At 41.2% G+C, this 27,500-nt stretch overlaps 1 protein-coding gene across 3 annotated transcripts in view; it reads right to left on the bottom strand.

Annotated features, from left to right (window-relative positions):
- Positions 1-27,500, bottom strand: part of LOC135089711 (very long chain fatty acid elongase 6-like) — a 46,291-nt gene that overhangs the window by 1,337 nt on the left and 17,454 nt on the right. For 2 of the 3 annotated variants that reach the window (XM_063985665.1, XM_063985664.1), the window contains exon 2: positions 1-2,530. This exon is cut by the window's left edge and continues 1,337 nt beyond it. In XM_063985665.1, coding sequence (XP_063841735.1) covers positions 1,984-2,530 — 547 coding nt within the window. In that variant the 3' untranslated portion in view covers positions 1-1,983. Of the gene's footprint in view, positions 2,531-14,575; positions 15,130-27,500 lie in introns of those variants that run through there. The other variant, XM_063985666.1, reaches the window with a different exon arrangement.

Raw genomic sequence — 27,500 nt, 5'->3', positions numbered from 1 at the left:
GAAAATGTATTTTTATTGGTAAACTCTGGAACTCTCTGCCTTTATGATTCCATATTTGCACCATTCTATGACTTGAACACTTTCAAGATGTGTATCAAGATGCCTCTCACACTGAATTGGCTAATCATTTCAGGGAGCAACAACTATGTGTGCTTTTTTTTCACACATATAGCCCTTGGCCAACCTCCCTTTTTATAAAACATTTGCAGCATTCCTTTGCAAATGACATCAATTTCACAAAAACATTCAACAAAAATCTTGATCAGAAAAAGTTATGCTACTACTACACCTTTCCAGGTAATGGTTCTCATAACTAAACCTGTATGCTTATGTTCGGTATAATATTTAAATACAATTTGTGAAAATAATTACCAATACAGTAATCAAACTTTGTGCTATCGACATTTTTAACATTTGTAACAAAACCTTGGTGGAACTTATAAAGCAGCTTGCAGCTCACTGTGATGGGTTATACTCTGCTTAGTCTTTGTTAGGTAAACAGGTGGCAATTAGACATGACTTCATACTGTAATGACAAATACAATTACAGTACATCAGCATCCATAACTGTGATAACCACATAACAACCAAATCTTAATGTGAAACCATCAAGGACAAGAAAATGACTGTACATAACTTACAGTGAAAAAGCCCAGCTTAATACTGCAGTAAAAAAAAACTTTTTACTAACAAGACCTTTCCAGAAAATACTTCTGAATACCATAGGCTACCAAACCGTGTCTGCACTACTGTCATCACAAATATAAATTGTAATAAATACTCAACTGACCACTCAAAAAACATTGTAAACATTACCAAACACAACCAAACATGTTATCACTGATCTAAAATATTTTGTGCACATAGAAAAAAAAGGTAGTGAAATGTAGGAAGTATGGGCAGCAATGACCCCAACTAAATGAAAATGAAACATTTGTACAGATAAAGGTTCTTTTATGGAATGCAGTCAAGAGATCAAACGCGAGGGAAGGTAATGATAATGAAAGGAATGTCAACCAAATACTGTGCTTGTCCTTGCTAGTGTATGTAGCATAATTAAGCCAAATATACTGAGCAGGATCAACAAAAGAAAACAGCCACGAAAGGAGAAACAGTAGACAACCCGTGTCACTTTTAAACATGGAACTGCATAGCAGCTTATTTACAATAACTGTGAAGCTCTGTGTGCTTCTATGATTTTCTGCGGAAAAAAAAAAAAAAAAAAAAAAAAAAAAAAAAAAAAATGCTGCTAGACTCATATAATTTCCTGTTAACTAAAAGATGGTTGCCTGTGTAACAAACCCAGCTTCACATATGTCACACAACTACAGACATACTAAAGTTCATTCACCATGGGTGCAGCAGGTGATGGCAGGATGAAATGCATCCCACTTGGCATGATATTTGTGTTTGCCAATGCTTGAAATAGCTACTTGTATGCTACAGAATGACTAAAAATTTAGCTATGAGTGGAACCAAAAGATATGTTCCCACTTCAAATCAATGAAGTAGTGTATGGCCATTTCTTCAAATGTCATTACCAATTTTATTTTAGCAAGGGGTATCAATGACTGGATTGGTCAGCTACCTGAAATAGGAATATGAAAATAGTTGCAATTTAAGTCTGAACATAAATAACTCAGAATTAATGGCAAGGTCTGAACATAAACAACTCCAGGAGTACGATGGTAGGAATCTTTTTTTTTATTGCAAAATTCTTAATTCTTGTTGTCAGCAACCACTGATGAAATGTTAAAAATTCACTGACAAACTGAAGAAAGAATAAACTGTAAAATACCATTTCCTTATACATATACTGTACTGTAATACTTTACAGTGAAATTTAGATATGGCAATAGCCTCAGCTGGTAGTAAATAAACATGTGTAAGATACAAGCAAGCTATTGGCCATTAGTGGGACCCATGTGTTTGACAGACCAATAATGAGTTTTATTCCCTATAAATCCCAGTAAAGATAGGCTTTTATTCCAGTTTACCCTTGCTACCTTTCCCTTCATAAGCAATAGACTCCTTGGGTGTCTGAGAGCCTCCTTGCTTGTGGTTCACAACATAAGCTTTGCGGAAGAAGCGAGCGAAGAGAACAAAGTAGGATGTGTACATGAGGAGGGAGATTTTAATGTTATCGTAGGAGACATGACACTCATTGCCAGCCTGTTTCACCTGGTAGGCCCAAATGTTTACTACTGCTCCCATCACCATCTGGGCCAACTGAGCTGTGGTGATGCTCATGGCAATCCAGCGGGGAACCCGGAACTTGAGGGCCTTGAGGGCGTAGTAGCTGTACATGGCACTGTGGACAAGGTAGTTCATGCAGACAAACCAACGGGCGGTGGCGATGTAGTCGGAGTAGGAGTACCAGGCATAGAGGAGGACAGTGACGTGGTGGTACCAGTGGAGGAAGATTAGTGGCTGCTTCCTTAGCACAATGAACACTGTGTCGCCGAGCTCTGGCACCTTGCTCAACGTGAACATCCAGTTCCAGAACCCACCCACACGGTTGTCAAGGAAACTGCAAGAAAGCAGTGCTCATTAGAAGCTGTTACGAGAGAAAAAAAAAAATAAATAAATAAATAAATAAATAAATAAATAAATAAATAAATAAAATAAAATAAAATATATATAAAATATATATATATATATATATATATATATATATATATATATATATATATATATATATATATATATATATATATATATATACCTAGAAAACACGTTTTTATAGAAAACTAAAATTTAATAGGTAATGTGTCATGAAGGCTGTTGTGAAATGCAAAACAAAATTACCTAATTGAAAAGTATTAGATATATCTCATCCAAGGCAGTTCTCTGAGGTGTGTGGTTGAAATATGTATGTATATAATATTTATCTTAATTTTAAAGACCTCCCTTGGAGTAGACTATCCCATTTGCAATAATTTGTTACCATCTTTACATTTTCACACTTTCCTCTTAAAACTACTAAAATTTCAAAGATCAGCACTAATAATTGATGTATTCCAAGTTTTTCCAATGCTTCAAGTCAAAGTACAAGAAAATATCTATTTTGAATACATTTACAAGCAAATCATAAATTTCTGCAATGCTGTCTGTGTAAACATGTTCAGCCAGTAATGTTCATCTGTGGAGCAATAAATAACACTCTGACCAAGTGTTCCCTGCACCATGTCTCAATCCCATCCAACAACAACTTCCTAATTAGTTACTCAAATATGTTAATTAGTTACCAAGTGTAAAAAGTTAAGGTCATCACAGTGGTGTATATTGATGAAAACAATACCTAAAAATAGATAGGATACAGTAATATTAAGAGACACTCGGGAAGCTTGACGATGGAGCTACCCAAGTCAAAACCAGAGTGTATGTGAAAAGAGAACTCCTTGGATGTAATGTATTGTTGAAAGATGCAAAGACAAAACAAGGTGTAATGCTTTTGGACATTGACATGCATATTCATGACAAACTATGAGAACTGGTATGCTGATTTAAAACAAGCTAAAAATATTGAAAAAGAACCCTGGTACAGTGAACGTTATATTCAAGCACTAATGATTGTGTTGCTATTCTTCATTATCATCCAAAGAGTTACTTACTATCAGCCTGTTGTTTACTACTTTTGCTTTAAAACTAAAATTTCACCTTTATTGCTATATCTGGAAGCACTTTCCACACTGAAGGAGAAAGTATGATCAACTAGGATGGTCACCACCACCACTACCATCATTATGTAGTAGAAAGTTATTTTGGCTTTCCCTTTGTTTCCAGTAAATCCTTAACATCTTTTCCAATTACACATTCTCGATTTTCTTCTTGCCTTTCTTCAACATCACATTTTCAAAAACCTTCAAATCGGCATGAACCCCACCAATGCCATGACTTTTAAATTGTAATAATGATAAATAATAATAATAATAGTAATAATAATAATAATAATAATAATAATAATAATAATAATAATAATAATAATAAATACAAAATTAAATGAATAAAGTAAATATACAAGTGATGTAGCATGAAAGCTTCTCTCCTTTCCTCTGTCACAGGCACGGACTCCGGCAGCTGACAGACTACTACTGGGCGAGTGAAATTTGCCAAACTGTTATTTCCCCATTACAAATTACTTGTGATATAATGAACTGATTTACTGCGTCGCACAACGTGGTATGTAGCATCGCATAAACACAATCATGAAGCGCCCGTGAGCGTGGTCATGTGATTCCGCAATTACTAAAAAAAATGCTAATATACGAAGTCACAATATACGCAACAAAATGAGACTCGTCAGCCCAGCCAGGTCCCCCGGTTGAACGCAGGATGGGCCGGTCGACGGTGTGCGACTGACCTACTGAGGGGCAATATAGGCGATGACCCTGAGTCGTCGGCGGTCCCTTCAGTACATTCTCCCGTCTTCAGGGTCATCCACAGGCGGCGGATAGGAAGGCAGGGGGCTCCGTAAGGTGGGGTGGAGCAGAACCCTATCATCATTATTTTTTATTTATTTTTTTCTAAATGACTTTCCTTCTCAGTGGTCTATCATGAAAATGGCGATGCTAACCAATTTCATAATGTATTGCTTCTATTCTGAAACGCTTTGGGTTCTTATAGCACATATGATCAAAGGCTACAGGGGCGATGCGTCCATTTTTTTCCTATAGAAAGTGAAGAATCCTTGTTAAACTATCGCCGAGAGAAAAAAAATAATAATTCAGTGTTAAATAAAATATTCGAGAAGAGGCATGTGAAATGTGAGAATGTGGTACACTTTTCTTTGCATTTCGCAGGTAACATTGCGCAGTCGTGTAACTACCACACGTGTACGAACACATGTAGAACACCCTCCCAGCATAAAGTATAGTCTTCACCACTAACACTACCACACACTTGCACAATACTTCACACTACCACGTGCCTGTCATTCAGTTCACACTTACCTGACAATGACGCAACACTTGGCTTCTATCTTGTTATTCTCTCATTTTATTTAAGTAGTGGCGGCGAGGAGGAGTGCCCCGCCAACTCGCTTTGAAATATACGTTACCTCTATGGTCCGTATTTTGAAACGCTGTGGGCTATCATTAAAACCTATTCTAATGCCAGAGATGATTAGTCGTTCTCGTAGGCATTCTTTCCTTCTGATGGCGCAGAATTTGTGTTAAACTATCACAAAATCAACCTTGAAAACTCCCAATCACTTCCACAAGATAGGACGCAGAAGCCTTTGAGAAGACGTCCTGACCTAACTTTCTTCCTCCCTTGCTGCTCACAACATGCTTCCTTACGGCACCATGCTATTATTATCCTTCCAGACACCACCATCACCTTCACCTTCAGGATACCTCCTTATTCCTTCCACTGAATCTGGTCAAGGGCAGTCTAATCAGAAAGATCTTATCCCTCATAAAACCTAGTCCACGATGCTCTTACACGCCACCCTTCTCCCTCTCTCCCTAACCTCGCACTATCTTCCCTCGGGCACCACCTTATACATACCTTAATACACACCTCTGTTTATCCATGACGAAGGTGAGAGTTTTAAGAGGAAATACCAACATGGAAATCAACATAACGGAAGCATTCCAGACAACAATGATAGGAAGAAAGTATTACACCTATTATTCCTTCTCTACTCATCCTCCTATCTCCTTTGCTTCCTTTTCTATATTATGTCTTCCCAAACCATATGCGCTGCTGTGGCTGACCTTATAACAGCTATACACAGCCATAGTACAGTACGTTCACTTAACTTTCTCTGCCCTCATAATACCACCAGTACCATATGTGCCTAAACAGACGTTCACGGCAGACACAACAACAGTGGCTGGAAGTTTGAAAGTAACAGCACAAGTTTAGAATTCAAGTGCGCTGGGGTGATGAGTTTGATTCAACACTCTCTCTCTCTCTCTCTCTCTCTCTCTCTCTCTCTCTCTCTCTCTCTCTCTCTCTCTCTCTCTCTCGTGGTTCATAAAGGTCATGCAGTGTTACCCATGTCCTGTTTCTTACGTTTTCTTTGATCTCGAGTTTAACTCTCCGCAGTCACATTAGAACTGAGGCGTACATAAATCTCTTCGTATTTATTTATTTATTTATTTTTTTATTTCCTGGCTTTTTCATTTCTTTATTCCCAGTCAACTGCCACATTGCTAGTTTTCCCGTGATATTTCGTTCTGTTTTTTTGCTTCTGGTGACTACTGGGGCGTGAAACTGCGTTCAACATAAAAAACCCGCAAAAATATATGCCTGGTTTCTCTCTCTCTCTCTCTCTCTCTCTCTCTCTGATCAAGTGCAGTTTCGAATGAAAGGAGAGAGAGAGAGAGAGAGAGAGAGAGAGAGAGAGAGAGAGAGAGAGAGAGAGAGAGAGAGAGAGAGAGAGAGAGAGAGAGAGAGAGAGAGAGAGAGAGACTGTAGACAGTTTTCTTTTTTTTTTTTGTCGCTGGAAACGTGAGTAAAATGTATTTCACCTCCATAAAAAAAAAAAAAATAATACGCACCTTGCCAAACCATGTCACTTTCATTGCTGAGAGAGAGAGAGAGAGAGAGAGAGAGAGAGAGAGAGAGAGAGAGAGAGAGAGAGAGAGAGAGAGAGAGAGAGAGAGAGAGAGAGATCGGATGACCAGACATATGCTGAATTAGTATCTTGCGTACACGTATTATGTCATCAGGTACTGTACAAAGAGTAAAGTTAAGTCTATCACTGGGATGGAGAGACAGAACAAAAAGAGTACGAGGCGTTAATCATGAGCGATGTCTGTGTTAAAACTTCAAGTGGCTTTATCTCAGAAGTTTTATAAGACGTCTACTTGTTACTCTTCCAGCACTACCGGATCTGACAAACTATACTCGCACCTAAACAAAATACAGGATTCGAGTCTGAGTCATAAACATTCTCTCCATCCATCCATTTATCCATCTTATAGAAATTATCCATACTTGCTATAATACAAATTTTGCCTACGTATTTTTTTTTTCTATGTACGGCATCTGTTTACAAAGAAGACCCTTATCTACCTCTGTAACTGGCTGACGTTCTTACAGGCAAGATTATAATGCTAATGTAATATTCGAGTAAAGCGACCAATATTCGGTCATCTCTATATATGGGTATTTCTTACACGAAGTACTTGTTTAGAGAAAATGATAATGAAAAACGTTCACAGTAAAAAAAAAGCTACACACTTTATAGAAACAGAAGCTTGAGAGTATCTTATATACTACAGTCATTTGCCACCACCAAATAATACAATAAGGAAAGACGTTTATGTATAAGAATACGCCTGATTTATATGGATGAGAAACAGCAAGGAATAACAAGAGTATTGGCAGCTGCAACAAAAATAACATACTGATAACAATAACCATATTGGCAAATGATGTAGTAGTAGTATAGAAGTAGCAGCAGGAGGAGAGGAGAGGTGAGAATAAAGAAAAGAGAAGAAAAGGAGAAAAAAAATAAAATAGGGAGAAGATGAGGAAGAAGAGAAAAGAGATAGTAATGCTCATGCAAACAATAATAGTAACAACAACAACAACAACAACAACAACAACAACAAAGTAGCATATCACGTTATCACCACACAAACACATTCGCATCCACAATCCTATCTCGTGGACGGGGGAGTTCAAGATGGGGCAAGATAGCAGTATTATTCATAGGCAGTAGCACTTTTGTAACACTGCTCATGCCGCACACTAGGCAGTTCCAGCCGATAGCGTGCAATGATAAGGGCAAGATGAAGACAGTGTAGCCATCTTGCTTATCTGCCTTTAAACTCGCCATCATGCACTTCTTACAAAGATGATAAGAGGCACTATGGACTAATGCATATGTATTGTCAAACACAACAACGTAACTGATTTCCTTTCGCTAACTTTAAACACAGAGCGTACGAGAAAAGGAAGGGAACAGAGGGGGAAAAGAAAAAAAAAAAAAAATCAATCGGAAGCAGAGCGAGAGATGGGAATGGATGGTAGAAATGACTCAGAGCAGTGACTCACAAAACTCCTCACCCCCTCCGGTCCTCTCCCTCCCTTTTTATTTAAGAGAACGAAGTCACACGTACAGGTAATGGTGGATATGATATGAGCAGTGAAGGCGCCTGGTACTGCAGTGACAGACGTGGTGGTGATGACAGGTGCGGCGGTAACAATACGTGCTAGTGATGGTGACAGTGCACAATGACAATACTGGTAGTGATGTAATGGTCATTGTGGTGGTGGTGATGATACTGCGATGATGAAGTGGCGGAGGTGGTGATGGTGGTGGTGGATTAGTGCAAGGCAGTAGGTAGCGGGAGGATGGTGATGGCGTAACTAGGTAATGGTGAGCGTAACAATGATGCTGGAGGACTAGTAAGCGTCGTGGAGTACTGTTTAGGAGGAGGAGGAGGAGGAGGAGGAGGAGGAGGAGGAGGAGGAGGAGGAGGAGGAGGAGATGTTGCATGTGGCACGAATCAGTCTACCTTGGCTAAACTAACATTGGTCAAGTGTATACGTGTGTGTGTGTGTGTGTGTGTGTGTGTGTGTGTGTGTGTGTGTGTGTGTGTGTGTGTGTGTGTGTGTGTGTGTGTGTGTGTGTGTGTGTGTGTGGTGAACAGAAGAAAAAGGAGGAGGAGGAGGAGGAGATACGGCATTAGGGGATGGGGAAAGGGAAAGGCCAGTAAGTAAAGGGAGGAAAGACGCAGAAAATGGTAAGGTAGGTTAGGTAGTGAGGTAAGGTGGATTGGTGGTGGGGTGAAAGTGGAGGAGGAGGAGAAAGGATGAGTAGATGGAACGAAATGAAATGGAGAGAGTGAGAGACGTAGGAGGAGGAGGAGGAGGAGGAGGAGGAGGAGGAGGAGGAGGAGGAGGAGGGAGAGAGAACGCCAAGGACGAGGACGAGGAGTAGCACAAGTGAGAAAAAAAAGGGAGGGGTCAAGAAAGTGTAGGTTAGAGAGAGGGAGTGAATTTCTAGGCCTGCCCTTGAGGGAGGTCAGCACAGAGGCTTTACAGGGTGCAGACTCAATACGCACTAACCGCCTTCCCCTTCCCAACACACACACACACACACACACACACACAGAGGCAGGTGAAGGCCGGCGTAGGAAAGGATAGCTAAAAAAAGAAAGAGGACGATTGTAACAGGTAAGGACTCTCTCTCTCTCTCTCTCTCTCTCTCTCTCTCTCTCTCTCTCTCTCTCTCTCTCTCTCTCTCTCTCTCTCTCTCTCTCCTAAAGCACACACACAGGTAAGCTTCGTAACGCCTCAGGTAAGGAAGGTCAGGGATAAGCAAATCACGTAGAAGATCAGCACGACATCATTACCTCCCTTAAAATTACAACCCAGACGGCAAGGATGCACTACGCCTCCACATTTACCTTTCCGCGCCAAGGACATGTGTTGGGCGTACTAACCTTGCCCCACACGAAGGAAAAGAGGGAGGAGGAAGGCGAGAGAGGGGTCAGTGCTATAGGTTGCTTTCCTTCTCACAGTCAAGGCAAACGACTCAAGGGATGAGCGTCAGGAATTAAAGAGGAAAAATTTTGCCACGTGGGGGGTAGCAACTTCGTACATCATCTAGCGGAAACGACCAATGGTGTGTATATATATAAGAAAAAAATACAGTGAATCTTCGGAATAACTGTCGTCATCCTCTCCGCAGACAAATAAACACAGGACTCTTCGTAACACACCTGACTCTATACTTGGTACTCCTGTTGCTGCTTTCCCCCATCAACGAACAAGCTTAACTTTTTTTTTTTTTTTTTTTTTTCAACAGATCCAAGACCTTTGACAGCGAGCAGTACTTTCACAGCCTCACAATCCTTTACTTACTCTCCTCTACCTTGCCTGCGTCACTCATGCATGTGAGCATTCTTGCTTAAAAGGTGGTGGTCGTGATGGTGTTGGTGTTGGTGTTGTTGTTGTTGGTGGTGGTGGTGGTGGTAGTAGTAGTAGTAGCTGTTGTTATTGTTGTAGAAAAAAATAACAAGATTAAGAACAGGAAGAACAGGAAAGGGGGAAGAGGAAGAAGAAGAAACGAAAGATGAAAACAGGAAAGACAGGAAATAATACAATAACAAATACATGAAGAGGAGGAGGAGGAGGAGGAGGAGGTATGCTGCAAGAAGGCAAGGCAAATAGCAAATTGCATAGGCGTAAGGAAGTGGGAAGAAGTGGGACATCAGTCATGGTTTGCATAAATGAACCTACAGTGTGTTTGAAAGGCCTCTGCTAACTTGCTCCTTCCCGTCTTCCAAAACGCCTCCGCTGACCGTCTACCTCTTTGCCAACTCATATTGACGCCGCCCATTGCTCTGACGTCACCCATCACCCCACCATTGCACATTCGCCTGGCAGTGCGTCACCGTCCCGTCCTCCAATCAGGAACGCGGCTCTAGCACACGTCATGGCTACGCACAGACCCGCCAGACTCGGAGACATCACAGAATCGTGCATCTCCACGGCATTATCCACACACCCATTTACTGACCCCCACGCACGCCTCCTCACGTGAAACGGAGAAATGAACATCGCCTACTTCGGAAGAAACACAACAAATGGCGGTGATATGAGGCTTTCTAACACCATCCCCTTCACCTAACACTACGTCACCATTGCTATGTTAACCAATCACAAGTCCACACACCTTACACGTCACAAACCACCCGACAATATAGTTTTATTCACCTACATATCCCTTTCTCCTGCCTTTCCTTCCCCCGTTACCCAACAATGCCGCCTCATTCTAAATAGCCCTTTCTCCTTTCTTCCATTCTTTCTATTTTGCCAACAAATTCATCTTATCCTCCTACATATCCCTTTCCCCTTCTCTTTCTTAAAATTAGTTAACCTCCACGAAGTCACATTATTCTACATATGCTATCTCTTATTCCTACCTAACCCTTTCCTCTGCTGTCACCTTCCATCGCTTATCGTAGAACTTTAGAACACCGACATCACTCAATCTACCTCACTGTCGCCCCACCTGTCTGCCGGTGATAAGAAAAATGCTCGTGTCACGCCTCATCAAGTGGAACCTCCCAACTCTATTATGTCAGATAACTGAGGTGGCGAGGATCTTCTCTCTCTAACCTTCATCTTGTAGGTTAAAATTAATCCGATGACGGAACTCAGGAAGATGTTATCTTTGAAAACTTGACCTTTCTGCTGCACATTAATGACTGGGTTCTTTAAAAAACTAAACTTGTATTGAGAGAGAGAGAGAGAGAGAGAGAGAGAGAGAGAGAGAGAGAGAGAGAGAGAGAGAGAGAGAGAAACATACATGAAACGAGACAAGTTAATATCAATAAAATAAGTGAAAAAGAGTATGTCACATCCTCTAACATCCCGTCAACACCTATCTACTACACCACCATTACCACCATCATTGAACATCACCACCATCTATCTAATTTATCCCCAGCACACGCCATCCGCTCTGCCGCCATAGTCCCACGTGGTCGCCACACCCTCGCGTCCCGCCGCCAGGGTCGCTGCCATCCCATACAAGAGCGTAGGAAGGCGGCGTGGTGACAAGACAACCATACTGCTTTATCTGAAGGAAGCATGTTTCTTGCCAAGAGGGAGCATCCTGAGTTACCTCACCCAAGATAATTATCTTTCGCAATGCTGAGTGCAGATGTTTGTTTGCATTATGCATGAGGTTTTCGTGCATGTCATCCTTACATTATATGAACATTTCCTATTTTCAGGTGGACGCATGACGTTGCTGAAATAATACCCCTGTGTAAACATTATTAAATGACACAGCTGAAGCTTGGTCCTAACAAACACATGTTATTTTAAGGTATTGCATGCATCCTGGTTAAGCTGATATGCGTGGGCAGCTCGCTTCCTTCTCACTCCCTCTCCCTCACCTAGCCAACAGCTATCACGCCGTCTCGCCGTGCCGCCTCACACTCAGCAGAGCACCACTACCACCATTCCCAATATCCCCCTGGTAACCGGCTACCGTTGCCAAGCTCTGCAGTCCCCATCGACGGAGCACCACGAAGGGCAAGGCTTAAGGGGTGCTTTCAGAGGCAGTCATGTTCCATATTTCTCTTTTTTTGTAGACCAATGAAGCCTCATTCATGAGTAATGCAATGAACGCTCTCTCCTATCAACGCCTTCCACCACCCCGCCATCTTTCCGGTTGCTTAAAACTGTTCTCCCCATCACATCTTGGTATGGCTTCTCAACTCGAAACATGAAGAATGAATAAAGAAATAAGGAACTGCGGGGGATGGAGCCTACAGACGACCCTTTTCTATGGTAACCTCTTACGTAATTCTAAAATTATCTGAGTATTGCATCACACATTATTGCTACATGTCACCAGAGCTCTTGTTTCCACCACCTCTGATACTTGCTACTATGGTTTTATGAGACCACATAACCGCACATAACCCACAAGTAAATAATTTTAGGCGCCAAGCAGCCGGTTACATAATGCAGGGGCTAATAAGACTCGTTTGTCAATCGATCTTTACGTACTAAAGATCAAAAGACAACTATGGTACTAGATTCAACCGCCGGATGGAGCCCCCCTTCCCTGCAGACGCTCCTAACCGGCATCCAAACGTTCTGACGATACTTAAAGCTGATGTGTAAAAGAGGAGCGAGTTTAGGTCTGTTCGGCGCGCGGGCTTCTCAGCAATGCTTCTTAATATCGTCGTGGGCCACCGGACAGAATCGAGAGGGAAAGTCTACATCGTCGGCACAGCTGCTTTGCATTCTCTACGTCATGACCGTGGCTCCCATGCAAATAATAGAGCTGGTGAGCGCAAACATTCACCATCCCCCGCTCTGCTTGCTTCACAGCTGGCACGTGCGAGACAGGGCGAAGGTGGTAGAGTAAATAGGCTAAAAGACGTGATCATTTACAACATCCAAGATAGCAGCCATGGCAAAAGACACTTCCTGTAGTGAAAATCGTGTTTCTGTTGACCCTGTTTGCTGTTCAGCCTCATTGCAGCTATGCCTCCAATCCTGCCTACACCAGACACCAAGGTCATGCAACGACCATAAATAATAGGAAATATCGTCTTCCTGCATTAAATCTACGTTTCCTGTATTTTTTCCTCAATAACTAACATTCCCGGCCTTGGGTTGACTACAAAAATAAAAGTGGTTATACAGGATATAACTACTGAAAATATAAATGTTTCACGGCTGAAAAGTGTACCAACTCCTGTTAAATCTTGTATTACAAGGGCGACATACAAGACATACAAGTATAATCTGCCGCGACTGGCTTAAAGGCGTGAAATAAGATAACACACTACTGTCCACACTTTCCCTGACTCTCTGAAACCTGGTGATAATGTAGGACGCGAAACATGACTACCACACAATATGGTTTCTACTAACAATGTGTAACTGGTGGTAGCCCGCAGAGGGAAAGCGTGCCTACTCATCACTCCTTTTTTCCTCCACGCACCTCTGCCCCTCCCACCCCCCCACCATCTTCACCTGCTGCTCTCTTCTCTCAGCCTTCACCACCTCCCCTTTTCCACCACGCGCTACTGATGATGATGAATGATGCTTACAGAAAAGTAAACCTTCAACCACGACTTATAAACATCACATGAATCTCCTGACAATCACAAGAGAAGCATTCCCTCTATACTGAAGCGAATGCAAGCACTTTCACGTGGTCTTAAGAAAAATACGAAGCATAACACAACAAAATGCAAGTGATCACTCGAGTAGCTTACCCCTAATGGTAATGCAGTAAGATCAACATAAAGAGAGGTGCTCGGATTTCACTGATGTCATGATGGAGTAGTTATCAATTTCGCTTGTTTACTTTGCGCATGGACTAAACGAGGTGCTGATTACGATAACCAAATATCTCAACCTACCGGTACGTCACATACATTGGTATAAATGGAGGAAGTAGATGAACATGTTATTGATAGTAAACGTTTAGTCAGTGAAACGTTTGATGTCACCCACATATAGAAGTAATTGATAGGTTTTTTAAAATATGTGCAAAACGAGACTGAGTGAGTCATTTTCAAGGGCGATGAACTAAAAGCCTGAAGCGAGACAATAGGATGTTACCTTAACCACAAAGCGTGCCTCTCTCTTCACTCCTGTGCATGACTTGGCTATACTTATATGTGAAGCGGCACTGCTACAGAGAACTTTCTGACTGTACAAGGCAGAAAAGCACAGTGCTGCAAATAATGTAATGCAAGGTAAGGAAGCACGATCGATGGCAAGTACTACCACACCCACGGAGTTTCTAAGGGACACACACACACACTACATACTTGGTTTTTAAATGAACACACATACTATCCAATGTCTGCTGGATAAGGAGGAAAAAGTACATGCAAAAGATAAAAACCATCTGTACAAACTGGAAAAGCACACACGCACACCGTTTCCTTCATTCAAATCCCATAATGTCAATTGCCAACACACACACTGTCATTTCACGTGAAGATTATCGCAAAGTTGACAGACAAGTACGAAGATTACCAAGTACACACACACAACTCGTAGTAAGGACACAATACTGCTGAAAACACACACACACACACACACACACACAGGCAGCTATAATCACCTGGGTCCCGGGATGCAGACGGAGTATCTAAAGCCGTATTGGTTGAGGACGTAGAGTAATTCAGGAGCACTTCGGTAAGCTCCCCAGATGGAAAAAAGCGCCAGGAACACGTTCCACATGAAGAGAGGAATGCGGAGCTCAAATCGAGGGCGGTACTGCATGTAAAGTTGGCCGCAGTATATTACAATCATGTAGGCGCCGATGTAGTAAAAGCACATCATCCAGTTCTCTTTCATCCATTGTCGCTTTTCCAAGGTGTCAAAGTCCTCCTCGAACTTGAAGACATAGGAATAATTTGGCATGGTGACCGACTCCATGGTTGGTTTCTTGGTAGCGGCTGGGGTTGCTTGGGTTTCACTTGGTCAACAGCGACACACAGACCGGCTGACACACGACACGCTCAAGCAACGGACTGATGCAGAATGAAGGGCTGGGAGGTGACGACTGGTGGTAGCGGAAAGGAAACGCGTGGTTTTTTGAGGAGTGAGCGGGCGCCGGTCCCTCCCTCGCCGTGTGCCGCCGCTGACAGCCGCTCACAGCAGACGACGCCCGCCACCAGCCTCTCGCTCTCTCACACCTCTCGCCATACTCTTCTAAACACACCCAATACGCCTTTCTCCGCCAACGCAAGATAGATGCACAATCATTATAGCTTTATAAGTACACTAAAATTATGTATCTTCTACTTTCACTGATTACTAACCGAATATCGTGACGCTAAGTCTTCTTTCAAGCACATGTTCCAATACTATTGATTCCGAACACATTCCGAGAGGCGGGGCGGGAGCGTAGATGCCATATGGTGGGCTTTTGTTTTATTCAAAGTGAATGATCTATGCTTGCCTCCAGCCACCGGTACACTCAGCAGTCATGATTCTACTTTTCAAATCAGCTGGTAGAGCAATGAATCCATGGCATATACAAGCTTTCATTAACGAGATACCTGTTGAGGATGATAAGGACTAGCGGGATGAAAGGTGTGCCAAGGCTAACTACTACACTGCTTCGACAAACAGACCATGGCTAAGTTTTTTTTTTCTCTCTCTTTCTCACTTTATTTCGCTTTTTTTTTTTTTTTTTTTTTACTTTTCATCCAACCCATAAAACAGTCAGGTATCGAGTCAGTGGCGTATCTTCGAAACAGTTGGGCTATCGTTACGTAAGACTGCCGGTGTCTATCTGAATAATCGTTCGCATGCGGGTTGCAGGTGCCGGTAAATTCCTCACTACCTTTCTATCTATAATTCCTGGAGAAGTAATCAAAGACACTGATTAATGAACGGAGGAATAGTCACGGGATTATTCCACCATGCAGCACCGTCGCCTCTTATGTAAAAACATTACCAGACGCTCCCGTTGAACTTAATTTACTGTTTCAACTGCAAGAGAGAGAGAGAGAGAGAGAGAGAGAGAGCATACATCCTGATTTCCTGGTAAGCTCCACAAACTTTGATAAATAACTGAATAAAGCTATCGGTTGAAATATCTCTGGCTTTCATGCCAATATCAGATAACAGTGATAGATTCAAAATTTTTATTGAGTCTGCCATACCATAATCGTTATCTAAGGGTTTATCCATTTTCGTTATTTATATGAAAAGAGGGAGCCATGAATCTCTCTCTCTCTCTCTCTCTCTCTCTCTCTCTCTCTCTCTCTCTCTCTCTCTCTCTCTCTCTCTCTCTCAGTTGGAATAGTCATGGTGTTAACTTCTTGCAGCTGAAGCAGTCATCGTGTTACTTTTTTCTCTATATCATTGCATCTTTCCATATATTTCACTAAAAACACATTTTCTGTTGAAATAATAGGATACTTAAAGCTAACAGTCTTTGCTCGGTATATTTTTTCTATGCGTGTTCTAAAATCTTACATATTCAACTTACAGTACGCAGATATATTTTTGGTTTTCATGGCATTACAAATATGAATAAATATTGTTACTTAATTAGACTGTTTTGAGAGATCTTGTGAAATGTAGCTTTGGCGTAATAGGCGTAGAGAGAGAGAGAGAGAGAGAGAGAGAGAGAGAGAGAGAGAGAGAGAGAGAGAGAGAGAGAGAGTTACTATGATGAACGATCACGGACAGACAAGGTCAAACTTTTGCCATTCATCGGCACACACACACACACACACACACACACACACACCTGCTGCTACTCCGTCCATGCTAAGGGCTGGGACTTGACCTGACTCCGACTCTGTCTGTCTCGCTACCGTGTTCTATTTATACCTCTAAATGCTCATACTTAGCTCGTCCCCAGTGACCTTGGCATCCCTGGGGGAGGGAAGACCCCACGCCACATCATCACCACATGTATCTTATGGGTAAATAGGTACGAGTACTCTCTCTCTCTCTCTCTCTCTCTCTCTCTCTCTCTCTCTCTCTCTCTCTCTCTCTCTCTCTCTCTCTCTCTCAGAAAAAAGTAATATTTTTTTGTCATTTGTCGAGACTGGAAGTTAGACCGGATATTTTTTTTTATGCAGTCTTGTTTTTAGATTAATTGTAAGATACTAATTATGTTTTTGTTTTGTCCGTAATATCCACATACACTTGTTTATTTATCTATCACAGTAAATTTTCATAGGAAGTCACACTGATCAACTTTTTTTTTCGTTGTTGGCGTGTCAAGGAGGCTAGCTAAGATGAAAACAATAAAAAAAATAGAGAGAGAGAGAGAGAGAGAGAGAGAGAGAGAGAGAGAGAGAGAGAGAGAGAGAGAGAGAGAGAGAGTGTTTGATTGCTTCTAATGAAAAAAAAAAAAAATGCTTCTAATGAAAAAAAAAAAAGTTCCAGATCTTTCATGCTCATATTACTTCCCGTTTACAGACTTTCAAGAAGACTGGATGAGGGGTACGTATAAAAAACTATAGTGAAAAAAAGTCTGTGATTTGTCATTATCATTAAATTTCTTCTGTACTTTAATCCTCATTTCCAAGCGTCAGTTAGGGAAATCAAGAGTGATATTACGAAACTAACATGTTCCTATTTATTTATTTATTTATTATTTTTTTTCAGCAGCAATTTTAAAGATGATGATGGAAGGGCATAATTATGTGTTATCAAATGGCGCTTCTGGATCCATACTTCATCTCTTCTCTCAGTGGTTGCCTTGTATTACCAAGTTCCATGAAGTCAAGAAGTTGATAAGTAGCTACACTATCAACGTGATAAACACAATATGTCATATCTTCATCTCTTTGTCAGTGACTGTCCAGGTTCCATATTATTAAGAATTCACGAAGTAAAAAAAGTATGAGCAGACTACGCTAACAATATAATGAATACAACAGGTCATGGAAACTAACAGATGCAATGTTTGCTGTTAACGTAGAGAAATATAGCGATAATTACTTTAATGAAAGAGACATTATCCTAGAAAATACTCTTAATCAAGGAGAAAAATATAATCTTGAAAATGCTTAGTACTCATTGTGAAATATAACAAATTTCAATTATTATTGTCTATTTGGAAAGCCTATACCACACACACAAAAAGTTGTAAATTTTGACCTCCAAGCTACGAATGCAAGGTAAAGAGCTAACAGAGTATCAAGTTTTGTTGTCAGGAAAGTAACAAAAGCTCCGAGGTTATCTTGAGGTTATCTGCTGAGTATGTAGCAACACGCCATAGATGATTACGTTTTTTTTTCCCTTTAAAATAAATCATGAATCTATTATACCAGACATTGGATAAGATTATGTATTATTGAAAACGATGAAATGTTCATAATCTGCATCCCGTTTAAGAGCGAAGAGGAGACATGCTTGGATTAAACAAGAAAAGTGGCTTTTATAGTAAGTAAACAGGTAAGGAGTCGCAGGAATGGGTTCGAGTATTACAGATTTGAGGTCACTAGGAAACGAGCGCAGCAACTGGTTTACACTCAGGACAGTGGATGAATGGAACAGGTTTGGCAGCCCCGTTGTAGTGGTGAGCGCAAATGCTATCAGGAATTTTCAAAAAGCATCGGAAAGATTCAAAGGTAACGATAACGGATGGCGGGTAAACACAAATAAATACAACGCACACACGAGGTTTTTCTTGTGTGAGATGAGTCACATTTCGTAGTCTCCTAATTTTCTTGTGTTCTCATGTTCCCTTTTAATATTTTGTCGTCTGAGCAAGGGCACCGAGTATTTGACGGTGTTAGATGAATGAATATTCACCTAGCCTTCGATTTCCTTCTCTCGTGGATTTTCTACTATCCAGATATTTCTTTGCTTACTTTATTTAATTAACTTATTTATTCTTCTTTTCAGGTTTCAAGGAATAAATATCTGGAATTGACCAATTGAAAATAGATTTCAGATGACTTAACTCTTGTATTATATGCTGGTTGTTGCATACTAAAATTTAACTTGAAAAGAAACATTTATGAATATAAACAAATGCATGACAATGTATACAAAAAATTATAGTTACCCTTAAAAACATTTTTCTCTCATTTAAATAGAAAACGTCGTCTAACATGGATAACTAATATTATTCTCGGCGTCTTGCTTTACAAATTGCCATAATTCCACATCCTTTCGTAAAACTGCTAGTAAAAAGCAACATGATTTAAAATAAAGAAAAAAGTCAAAAGTATTTTAATATTAGACACAAGATAAAACAAATCCACATTAATGACTGTCCTCACTAAAAAAAATGTACCGTACATGACCCCTAATACAATCTACTCACCAGATAACAGAAAAAAAAATAATAAATAAAAAAAAGCTCGTAAAAAATAGTAGTCCGGCAACGGACAAATAAACCTGCACACCATTTCGTAAATAGTTAAAAAATCGAACTCCTTGGTGCTGAGTTTGTCGTGAGGCTTCGTGACGAGGGATCGACGCCCTGCCAACAGTTTATTGATCAAGGGGCTCCACAGTTCACACTGCGGCTCCTTTTCCGTAAGTGAAGAAGGCGCGTTAGCTGGTTAGAAAGGTTAGGGGGGATGAGTTGGGAGCGTGGGTGGAGGGAGGGACTGTCTATCTCATTGCCCTTTTTGCTGCTGTCAATGGAAACTGAAGAGACAGCTGGTGACGCCGAAACAGACAAATAAATAAATAAATGAATAGGTACACAAATAAAATAAGAAATTAAAAGTAATAAATTAATGAGTAAAAGATACATAAATGATACAAGAAATAAAGAATAAAATTAAAATTAAGTGGTAGAAAAAAAATAATAATAATACTGCGAGTTATGCAGAAAGATTACCATGTAAATAAAGGCAAGCATAAGGCACAGGGGGTGGCGGTGCTTGTGTGGCCTCAGTGATCCCAGGAGACCGGGAGACGGTAATAACAGCGAGGGGGAGGAGCGGCGGGGTGTTACGTCACAGTGCGTGGTGCAGACGTCTGTCTAACTGCTGTCTGCGTCTGCGTCAGGAGGGTGCATTTATTAGTTTCAGGCTTTAAGGTTGCAGTATTTAGGCCAGGTTCGTCATTATTCGACCTTATTGCAAGGTTACATTAATTATAAGTATGGTTAACGATAAATGTCACCTTTTATATCTAAGATCTGTAGAAAGTGTTTATAAATGAACACGCACGCACTCGTCTCGAATTGGTGATGAGGCTGATGCTAATACTGGTGGTTTAATATAGCGAGAGTGATAGTGGTAATATTGTAGGGCAGTGGTGCACCCACAATAGTGTGGATCTCATTATTGATTTTCTCCCTGTCATTCCATCTTGACGGACTGGATCCACCACCTTAATCTACGCTCTCTCTCTCTCTCTCTCTCTCTCTCTCTCTCTCTCTCTCTCTCTCTCTCTCTCTCTCTCTCTCTCTCTCTGCTCCAACTTTCATTGACAGAAAGAAAGAAAAGAAAAAAGATTAATGAACAACTCACACTGCACGTATTGAAAACTTAACTATGTCACTATGACCAGGAAAAGAAAGGCATCTGGCAAAAAAAGAAAGAGAAAAAGAAAAAGTAAAAACAACCATTAAGAAAAGAAAGTAAAAACACCACCATTAAGATTTTTCGCCTCTACAAGGGAGATCTTTCGCTCTGCCGTACAAAAACAAAAGACGGTCTTTCTAGCTCTTCCCTTCTGGTCCCCCGTGCATGACCGGGCCCGAGTCTATAGGTACAACATGCAAAACCAGTTCTGGCGAGTCATTGTTTCTTCATTCACACAACTCCTATAGACAGAATGAGTCGCCGGCGTTACACTTACCGACAAGGGGATGGGGATGGATGGCAGATGGGAAGAGGAGGAGGAGGAGGAAGAGGAGATGCAGGTGCTGTTGATAGTCGTGAGATAAGTGGAGCTGAGGTAAGCAAAAAGTGGATTAGAAGGAGGGGGAGGGGGAGGAGGAGGGGGAGGAGTGACTACGACAACGATGATAAGATGATTTTTCTTTACATAAAAAAAAAAAAAGACCAAGAGCTACAAAGTTGACAGAAGAAAGTCACCTTATTACCACTTTCTAATAAAATAATTAGCAAATGAGAGAAAGCACGGTGCAGGGACAAGTAATTCATGAAGTGCTTCTTTTCTCTTCCCTTTAAAGGAGTTGGGGGGCTAAGAAAAAGGAAAAGAGAGAGAGAATGAGGCAGTAATTCTAGTTAACCGGTGAAAGCAACGAAGCTGTGGTTGGTGTTTCTATTAATGCAGCTTAAATAAGGATTAAAACAAGTATTAGAAAGTCTTAGATATCAAGGCACGTTGAAGGAAAAGAGCGAAAGCATACATTTGCCAACATAAAAAAAAAAAATAAAAATAAATAAATAATAATAAATAAATAAACAAACAAATAAACAAACACGAGCCATGCATACAAAATCGAACAAAAGTGGGAAAAAAAAAAAAAAAACATGGGAGACAGCTAATCAAGACAAGACTGTTGAACAAGATGATTGGCATTTGATTTGTTTGGAAGTGATTTGAAAGCCCTTTGTATAGTAGGAAATTTATGCTACCTCTCATACTCTGGAAAGGTGGAGGAGGAAGTGGTGCAGGAATAAGTGTGTAGGCGGGAGAGATGGAAAAGTGAGGAAGGTGAGAGAAGAGGTTGGGTTCCGGATGTGGCAACACTGATATTGGCAGGGTGGTGGTGGTGGTGGTGGTGGTGGTGGTGGTTTCTCCTTCTGGAAATACTTAAAGCTAAACATTGCGTCCCGTCCCAGCCCTATATTGACTTGTGCTGCGCCAGTTCAAGTAAGATATTATTACTGTTGGTTATGTATTACTGTTTTCCTTCTCCTCTTCCTTCTCCTTCTCCTCCCACTCCTCCTCTACCTACTACTGATACTAATAATATAATCATTCGTGTCAATAAGAGTGACTACAAACACGCATCTCGTCTCCTAATAGATAAAAGCAAAGAAAGCTAAATACACCTGCTAAATCAATAACAATAATGATAATGTTCAACGATGATAACGGTAATAATTTTGCTGATATTCTGCAAGCTTTCCTCTCTTCCCAGACAGCGAAATCACGTCGCCTAAAGTTACATAAACTCTCACCTCTTCTTTGCTAAGTAAACACGGTTATAGGGAGAAAGGAGAGGAGTAAAAAGAGACAACGGGATTCGAACCCCGGACCTGAAGGCTTCGAGCTAAAGGTACTAACCACTACACCACGAGACTGCTAATACAAGTACAAATAATAGAGAAAGATGAAGGGGACTCAGTAAATATAACTACATCCACCAGGACCCTCCCTACTACCCCAGATCCCTGAATAACACGACCTCCTCTTGGTACGACACTTCCTCAAGTGGTATGATCATGTGGCGGTGACGGTGACGACATTAGCTGTGATAAGGGGTGGTGATGACTTTTTTTTTCTCGAACTTACGACACACACACACACACACAGGGAAGTTAAGTAATACCATTCCTAAATTGGTTTTAAACTGAGTACCACACATCAGACCACATATAGCTGAGTCCATGCTTATGAGTGTTCAACTACCTTGTTATTCATGTCCTAAAATGTGTGTGTACTTGCATTCATTTGAAAAAAAAAGAAGTTCCTGGAGGCTGATTTTTATCTTTAAAGGTAAGGTACAGTAAAATCCCTCTCATTCGGCATTCGAGTATCCGGCAGCTTCAAGTATCCGGCACATTTTTCCCCGAGCCTTAAAAAAATCAATAAAAAATCAATGTGTTCTCATAAAATCGATTAAAATTCCCGCGCGAGGCATACTTTGTCCCCTCGCCACCAGAGCGCACTGCTTCGCGCCACCCGCGGCCCACTGCACTGTGTTTACTCAGTGACTCAGTCCCGCGTGTGCACTGTTTATCGCCTGACGCCTTCATCATGCCTAAAGTTGTAGAAAAGAGGAAGCGTGTTGTGCTTATACTTATGCAGCTGATCATATCAGCTGCTGATTAAGATCAGCTGATCTTTGTTATGGTAAGATGCGTGAGTGTAGGGTGGTGATTGTAGACATAATTTCACTTCTATTCAAGTATCCGGCAATATTCAAGTATCCGGCATGTCGGCGGTCCCGTTGATGCCGGATAAGAGGGATTTTACTGTATATCCAAATGTTCCCAGACGCACAGCAGCAGCACGTGGCTGCGTCTGGACACGAGCAAATATGTGACCAAAACGCATTTGTACTTTTGGCCGGTCATGAACGCATTTACGCAAACACTTAAAATGCGTCTCCAGTTTCTATAAAAATAGTAAATATAAATAAATAAATAAATAAATAAACACAGTTACTGTTGAGATGCATATCGATGTGTGTGTGTGTGTGTGTGTGTGTGTGTGTGTGTGTGTGTGTGTGTGTGTGTGTGTGTGTGTGTGTGTGTGTGTGGAGACGTAAAGGATCCCCGCAGCTAACCATGTGCCCTGGGACCTACACAGGTTAAAGCCGCCGCCAATCATTTCCCTGCGCACACACACACACACACACACACACACAAGATAAGAGCGATAAGGGACGGATACTCTGTGATAATGAATACTATGTTGCGAAAGGTCCCTTCTTTTTTCACTATAGAAGCATGCGATATTGTCACTGATCACAAAACCATACCAGGTGATAATAATGTAGAAAAAGAAGGAAAAGGTAACTTGTTTAAACTAAAGGTGTCTACCATCCAATTAAAAAAAAAAATTATATTATCCACTTTCATATTACAAAAAAAAAAAAAAAAAAAAATCAGCATTTAAACAAACATATATTAGTGGAAGTAATTGTTACTGATGAAGGAAACTTAAAAAAAAAAAAAAAAAAATGCAAGGCAAACTGGAAAAGAAACTCCCTGATCACTGCCTTGGTCTGACAAACTGTGATGCTTCTTATGGAATCCGCAACACTGCTGAGGCGACGATGTTGCCAGAACTTGTTTGCTGAATCAGTTTTCCACGGCAATACTGCTCTTCTTCCCCCGCCCTTTCCTCCACTTCTCCTCCTCCTCCTCCTCCTCCTCCTCCTCCTCCTCCTCCTCCTCTTCCTTCTCCTCCTGTAACCCCTATACATTATCTTCGTCTTCTTCCTCCTGTTCTTAGCGTTTTTGTGTCAGCTTCTCCATTTTTTTTTTACGAATATTTCCTACACCTACTTATCTCTTTCCTCATTCTTATCATCTTCTTTCTCATCCTTCTCCTCCCTCTCCTCCTCCACTTCATCTTCCTCATCCTTATTATCATAATTATCTTTTCTTCTTTCTTCCCCTCCTCCTCCTCCTCCTCCTCCTCCTCCTCATCCTCCTCCTCCTCCTCCTTCTCCCCTTCTCTCTATCTTTATCATCTTGCAAGTATATTCTTAGTTACAATGACTCCGTTTTCTCTTTATACTCGTTTGGTTCTCTCTACACCTTCCCCTTTCTCTTTCTCGTACTCATCTTCATCATAATTTTGCTCTAAGTATCTTTTGATGAACCGACGCAGTTTTCTCTTCATACTCATCTTCGTCCTGTTTATCCGTAAATCTTTCCCCTTTCTCTTCCTCCTCCTCCTCCTCTTCCTCTTCCTCTTCCTCCACCTACTCCTCCTGTTCCAAGTCTTTTTGTTGACTGACTTAGCGTTGTGCTGCAGACTCGGGAAAGTGGGCTAAGCTTTCTGTTTGAGTATTCCTGTGCTTATTGGTTTACGACGGGCCGGTAAACACGAGGAGGGAGGAGGCGGGTTATTGACACACACACACACACACACACACACACACACACACACACACACACACACACACACACACACACACACACACACACACACACACACACACACACACACACACACACACACACACACACACACACACACACACACACACACACACACACACACACACACACACACACACACAGAGAGAGAGAGAGAGAGAGAGAGAGAGAGAGAGAGAGAGAGAGAGAGAGAGAGAGAGAGAGAGAGAGAGAGACACTTAGCTACACACACACACACACACACACACACACACAGCATACCTGGCACCAATCACTACAGTCACAGATACACCCCCTCCTGCACCCAACATCAGCACACCTACAGATACAGGCGCCCTATTATCTCGTGAAGCAATTCTCACACAATGGATAAGATAATTCCCCCCCCCCCCCTGGCTAAGCACTTATCACTGTAAAAAGAGCATCATGCCACTCTCACGTCATCCCTCAGGCCACGCTGCTGGAACGCCCTACATCAGTTGTTTAATTCTTTCACTGCGACATGCAACGATAAACAACACTTGAAGCAATGTATTGGATCTTTTTGATCATCTACGAGGAATGGATTAAAAAAAAAAATATTGTTTGTAGTTTATAGCCAGTGTAATGTTTGGGCGTGGCTATAGAAGTAATGATAGATGTAACAAATAGCTGTGAAACGGTCAAAAGGTGTCGGGTGATGTCTCTAACTCCGACTTGTGTTTAAAAATGAAAGCTCATCTAAATATATACTATGTTAAAAAAAAAGTGTTACGGATATTATAACTATCTGATAATCAAGCATTGAGTTTAAAGATGTATAAATATTGTTGATTACTGAAGTAAGATGACAAGGTAATTATAGCATCTATGATAAAGCAAAGTGGACAAACACCTTCTTAAGATTATATTGCGACACATATTACCTGATGCCACTTTATTTACGCAATGGATCTCTATAAATGGTTACACGCCTCCACTTTTATATAGTTTTCACTTAATTTCCCGTTCAGCTTTTCAATGCTTTAATTTAAACACTTTCTTGGCAAGTTCTTGGCACGCTTCTTTTAATCATCTATGGTAGAGCGTTTTCAGTGTATGGATTTTCTACCTTCAAGAGCTGCTTTAGCTCTCAGACGCTACACAGAAAAATTATGAAGAATGTTACATCGCCAGAAGTTATCGCATTTTGAAAGGTTATAAGATACAGAAGTCCACATTGGCAGACATTATGTCATTTTGGAGCGTGACAACATGGGAGTTTACACCGCCACGCATCATGTTTGCACCTCCACATGACCGTGACATTGATGCTGTGATATGCATTTTGTTGTTCAGTGTAGCTGACTACAAGATACTGGGATGCGTCTATGCCCCCCGCAATACATTTTTATAATTCAAAATACTCACAGAAAGGGTTGCTTGTGGGTAGGTAAAACAAAGCATAGTCTAATGACAACACTTGAAAGTCCCAAATACTTAATACCGAATGACAGACGTGGACAATAACAGTCACCCTTCCTAGGACCCACGAATCTCACAGCGTGTCGAACACCCTCCAGCATGAGTACAATTCCGTCAGTAGCGTGACGGGTGGGTGGGTGGCAACGGAAGTCCCGGGGCAGCCGATACGAGAGTGAGGAATGGCAGTCCAGAGGAAAACGTGGCAGTAGGAGACAAAACAAGTCAGTAGGCGCGTGGAGACAAAACACCCTCCAGCACGAGACTCAAAGAGGCATGAGTCTCTCAAGATTGCAGATCAGACCCGTCTGTCTTCGTGGCTGCCGTGACCCTTCTTCGTGGATGACGTGCAGGAGGGGGTGGAGAGGTGACAACCCACAGGATAACGAGCAAGGGGGGATGAAAGGCCGGCAGATTGGAACGAGTGGCCGAACTACTATTCCGTACAGGCCGGCGGGGGGGGGGGATGACGGTAACATCCGCGGAATATTTTGGCAGTAGATGTTGTGCTGCTCTTGCAGTAACATATATGAATTTTGCCTTATTTTTTTATGTAAGAGGGATACTGGCCAAGGGCAACAAAAATTTGGAGTAAAAAAAAAAAAAAAAAGATCATTGAGTCCCAATCAGAGATCAAATACGACCATCAAAAACTGAAGGATAAGCGTCTTGTAAGTGTTCAAGTCATAAGAAAGAGGAAATACAGAGACAGGCTGGGAGTTCTTGAGTTATTAGCTTATACGTGTTTTATACTAGCTTATTTTCATATCCTGACGCTTTACAATTATGATATTTACATGTTCTTGAAAATACTGGACATAAATTTAACTTTTCATTTCTTCAACCGTTTTCTGTTTCTGACTTTGCAATTTCCAATCATACTACAATTTTCAGTTTATAGTTTATATATGTATATATTCATTTTTTTTCTCTAGATTTCATATGATACTGTAATCATCTGGTATTTTCTATTTCCCTCTGCCAGTTTTCGATGATACTGTTATGTTCTGGTTATCATCTTATTTCCGATAGCATCATTTTCTGGGTACAATTATTTTCTCTAATATCTGTTATTTTGATTCCCTGGTTACAATTTTAGCTCTAATTTCTTATGATATTTTAAAATCTTCGGTTATAATTATTACGACTCTCTCTCTCTCTCTCTCTCTCTCTCTCTCTCTCTCTCTCTCTCTCTCTCTCTCTCTCTCTCTCTCTCTCTCTCTCTCTCTCTCTCTCCTTAGCTTTACTCAAGGGGAGGCTGGGTGGTGTCTGGTGTTCACTGAATAAGCAATAACAAGAGGACAGGGTCATGAGTCTCTCAGGTATTGATATCAGCACACTTCTGTTCCTTGGCACGAG

Source organism: Scylla paramamosain, chromosome 33 (genome assembly GCF_035594125.1).
Source record: "Scylla paramamosain isolate STU-SP2022 chromosome 33, ASM3559412v1, whole genome shotgun sequence".
NCBI classification, from domain to species: domain Eukaryota; kingdom Metazoa; phylum Arthropoda; class Malacostraca; order Decapoda; family Portunidae; genus Scylla; species Scylla paramamosain.
This window is presented reverse-complemented; position numbering and strand designations above follow the sequence as displayed.